The sequence below is a fragment of the Galeopterus variegatus genome, unplaced genomic scaffold, assembly GCF_000696425.1.
Source record: "Galeopterus variegatus unplaced genomic scaffold, G_variegatus-3.0.2 Scaffold2362, whole genome shotgun sequence".
NCBI lineage: Eukaryota > Metazoa > Chordata > Mammalia > Dermoptera > Cynocephalidae > Galeopterus > Galeopterus variegatus.
In genome coordinates this window covers 163,202-167,679 of record NW_007728473.1, presented here as the reverse complement: position 1 = coordinate 167,679, position 4,478 = coordinate 163,202, and the positions used below count along the sequence as shown (strand labels likewise).

Below are 4,478 nucleotides of genomic sequence, written 5' to 3'. Positions count from 1 at the left end.
GGAGGGGGGGGGGGGGGGGGGTGCAGTATAATCACAGGATCCTCATAAGAGGGAGGCCATAGAATTAGAATCAGAGAGGAGATGTGCCAGTGGAAGCAGAGGTGGGAGTCATGAACTTTGAGATGGATGAAGAGGCCACCAAGAATGCAGATGGTTTCTAGAAGCTGAAAAAGGCAAGAAAACAGATTCTCCCCTGGACTACAGATGAATGCAGCTTTGCCAACATGTTGATTTTAGCCTGCAAGACCCACTTAGAACTACTGACCTCCATACCTGTAAGATAATAAATTTGTGTTGTTTCAAGCCACTAGTTTTGTGATAATTTGTCACAGCCACAACAGGAATAGTCAAGGGAGGAGAGAGTTTCAAGTGTGAAGGAGAGATTAAGTCAACAAAGGATCGAACCAGGGTCGCCTGGGCTTGGCAATACTCAGGTCATTGATAACATTGCTAAGTACAGTTTAAGAGGAGAAGGAAAGGCTAAATCAGATTTCAGGGGGAGAAATGAATAAGTGGTGAGAAAAAGGATACAGAAGTTGTGGCTATGAGATGTTTTCCATGAAGGGTGAAGATGATAAAGTAGTAGCAGAGTGACATGGTTTTGAGAATTGGTGTTTTGTTAAACATGGGTGAGACTGGAGCACATTGATATGCCAAAAGGAAATACCTAGCAAACAGGGAAAAGTTGAAAGTTCAGAATAAATGGGAGATTAAAGAGAGTAAAGTCCCTGAGAATGGGTCAGGGAACAAGATCCAGAGTAATACCGAAAGGATTATTCTTCACACCTGGAGATAAAGGGTGAACGCAAATAGAGAAAAACTGATGGAGAATTCAGGATGGTCTCACCCAATGTTTTTGATGATGTCACTGAAGCAGGAGTTAAAGGTCATCTTTTGAGAGTTAGGAGACACTTGTTGAAATAAGAGAATTGGAATGAAAAAGTTCTGAAAGCTTTTAAAGAATATGTAAAAGAATTTCTGGACATCTTTGAGGTGTAGTCATGACTTTTTAGTGGCAGCATTTGTGGCACAGGTGGCACAGGTATTGGAGGTCATTGTGAGAGTGATTGAATTAATGGTTACATAGATGGACTGTTGTGTCTAAAAGGGACAGGAAAGGAAGTGAAGCCAAAGAGGAGATGATAATGGAGGAGAAAAAGGGAGGGTTCCAGGAGCTGGAAGTATTCAAGAGGAAAAAGAAAGAATGTGTACACTGGGAGAAACAGAGTGGGAGAACTGGAGTATAGAAGTTGTGGTCAGGTAACAGGATGCTAAAGTGGAATATTCCAGAGAAGGAACAATTTGGGTTTTGACAAGGATAAGAATGCAGCCGTGAGCTTGGGCGGCTAAAATCAAGTGGACATGAAGTTCTTCGAAGTCAATAAGGTCAAATAACTATGAGGTGAGTTTGTGAGATAAAAATCTTGAACTTTGAAGTTGCCCAGGATAAGGTCAAAAAGCAACCGGGGTGACTAGCAGAACAAGGAAAGGTAATATATTTGGATAGCGTAAGTTTCAAAGATATTTTTATTCACCAGTAAAGAACAAGGCTTGCATGTTTCAGATGAATTTTAAAAATAGTAATTTTTCATCATATTCAGAAGCCCTCCCTTGAGATGTCTGTGTGGGTAGTGCTGTGTAGGAGGTCCATGCAAGGTTTAATGAGGAGACTGTGTCATTTACAAGGGAACTTGAAGTTTGAGAGAGCACCAGGAAGATGTCTCATAGTGGAGGCAGCATAGAGAATGTCAGGAGAGTGACAGACAGGCACACGTTGAGCTACTGGGATGAAAATGAATGGGGTGTTGGCAGGGGCTTGCATCTGAAGCTCCTGTGAGGGAAGAGGGAGATGGGAGCAGGATGGGTCTCAGAATCCTGAATGGATTTCTGGTGTAAGAATGTTTCCATGTTGCACCCGAACTGACTGGAAGTAAGACAAGCTAGCCTACATTCTCCGTCTGAGGTTTCAACACTTCTCTATGATTCTAGCTCAGTGTACCATATGTCACCTATTAGGCAGTAAGTAAATATGTATCAGATAAAAATAAAACACATGAATCAATGAATGTCACAAAGAGAAAACTATTAAAAAGTTGTTTGGAGCTCAGGAAAATTCAGTCTAAAAAGAAATTAAATTTAATTAAAAAAGATAAATACTAAACTATAATGGAAGCAACTTACAAGTAATGAGGGTCTTTCAAGGTTGGCCAAGGCATGGGTGGGAGAGAAACATCACCACACATGCCTGAGTCCCCTGGGAGGAAATGGTGATCACATTGGGCTTCTAGGTTCTGCAAAATTCAGCCTTGGGTGGAGTCATAATGGTCAATATGTAAACAATGTGGACACAGTTTTCTAGAGAAGCTGATAACCAAGAGAGGATCTTAATTTCCGCTGAGTTCCAGAAAGGATTTGAAGTGGTTTATGAGGTTACATGTCATGTAATAGGGAATATTTTGGCTCACTTATTTTTATAGGAGTAGTAAGATAAATCGTACACATTTGTCTACAAACCCAGCTTCTTTTCTAGTAAGAAATATTTTAAGTCCTGTTACATAAAGGAAAATAAGCAACATAGTAGACATCATATCCAAGTACAGGCTGTTAAAGATACAGAGCACTTCACCTTATGACTATCATAAAAACGTAGACTACAACGTGAAACCCTATATCCATAAGCTCAAGGTCACAGAAGGGTAAGGAAGGACAGAAAAACAGAGATTACATGATCTGGATACATTGTTTCTAAATGAGCAAAGTTAAATGAAGAGCAAGACCCTGGAGATTCTAGATGAATGGATGCAAGCCCATCCCAGCTTCAGACTCAGAAGTCAGATGCCATGTGTTATCAGATTTCCGGTGTAGCTTGCTTAATCTGCTGTTGAGTTCTATGTAAAGTTTATATCCTCTAAGCTCAAATACATTTTCTTCTCTTGAATTACTTAATATCACTACACGGCTATGTGTTCTTTACACGACAGGTGCATTTTGGAAGATGGCTGATAGAAGGAAGTCCTTACGTGGTGCTCTTTGACATAGGCTATTCGGCTTGGAATCTGGACAGGTGGAAGGGTGACCTCTGGGAAGCATGCAGTGTCGGCATCCCTTACCATGACCGAGAAGCCAATGATATGCTGATATTTGGATCTTTAACTGCCTGGTTCTTAAAAGAGGTATGGTTTACTGTATAGTGATACAAAAGAAGAGCAGCACTCCTGCATTCAATGCCCAGCAGTGATCCCATGGTCATTAAGTTAAGCAAATTTTGAGATGATGTCATTATTCTGCATCCTAATACATTTTAAAAAGATCAGAGAAAATGCTCAGCATTCCTCAAACTAAACACCAGCCTTTGAAACAGAGTAATAAGAATGCTTCTTACTGCTTACCTCATGTCAGATTTAAATGAAATGATGTATATAAAACACCCGATTATATTGCTTGCCACATAGACGATACTCGATATATATGCAAGAAAAAAGAGAGTATATATCATGCACTATTTACATGAATTCTAGAATCTTGGGAGTAGAAAATAGCTTGAAATATTCTGTTTTGTTTATGTACAAGTATATGTGCAACTGGAATAGCTTTTAGGTATTTTTATTATTTGCTATGGAGTGAAGTGGTATCAGCAGTTGCTATGGAGTCCTTTGCAGAATATTTTATAGACATGAGAAAGCAAGAGCATTAGACACCAGTTGTTGTGAAACGAGCAACAGCTGCACTCAACTCCTCAGAGCACGGCAGGAGGATTGCTTTGCATCCCTTTCATTAGCTCAGGACAATTAGCCTAAAAATCACATGGTGAAGGAAGATCGTCCCTAGCAGAGGGGATGTGTGGTCTAAGCACAAACCATAGAACTGTGTGAGTATGTTGGGAGTGTGTCCCCTTAATCAGTCTTTCTTACTGATGAAGTCATATTCCAACAGCCATAAAGGGCTGCCTTGAAGTGAAGGGGAAAGGGGAACAAGCAGACCTATTGCTTTGTGTTGGTGACACTGTAGGAGAAGGAGCGGGAAAGCGATGGCGTAATCTGGCCTAATGACAGATATGCGGTCTTGTTTTAGCACCAGGGGGTAGGACCAACTCTTTGTCTGCAAACTGCCTTCTCTGAGCCACCACCCCAAGGCTGAGGCCAACCACCAAGCAGTGTGTGTGTGTGTCTGGTGTCATCCTTTTTGTTAAAAGGAAATAGAATGAAGAGCAGCAAGAAAGCAAGAGTCCCAATTTTCTTTAAAATAAAACGGTTCCAGAAATAGAGATTTTCTTTGGTTCAAAGGGTAAATAGAGGCAATGGAAACAAAAAAAAACTCAAGGCTACTGGGCAAGCCCTGTCTGCTGTCACTTCTGTGCAACTGTTAATAGCTGTGAGGAACTTTCTGAAGACCAGGTACCAGTTCAAAGGACTTAGCCTAAATCGGTTCTCAAAAAGCATTTCTTTCAATTAGTGGAAACAGAATCACCTGCGAACTTG

The 4,478-nt window shown here is 40.7% G+C and overlaps 1 protein-coding gene across 1 annotated transcript in view; it reads left to right on the top strand.

Annotated features, from left to right (window-relative positions):
• GYS2 (glycogen synthase 2 (liver)) overlaps positions 1-4,478 on the top strand; it is a 46,388-nt gene that overhangs the window by 10,368 nt on the left and 31,542 nt on the right. Inside the window, exon 3 of the mRNA XM_008581480.1 lies at positions 2,982-3,173. Within this exon, the coding sequence (XP_008579702.1) occupies positions 2,982-3,173 (192 nt within the window). The remainder of the gene's footprint in view (positions 1-2,981; positions 3,174-4,478) is intronic.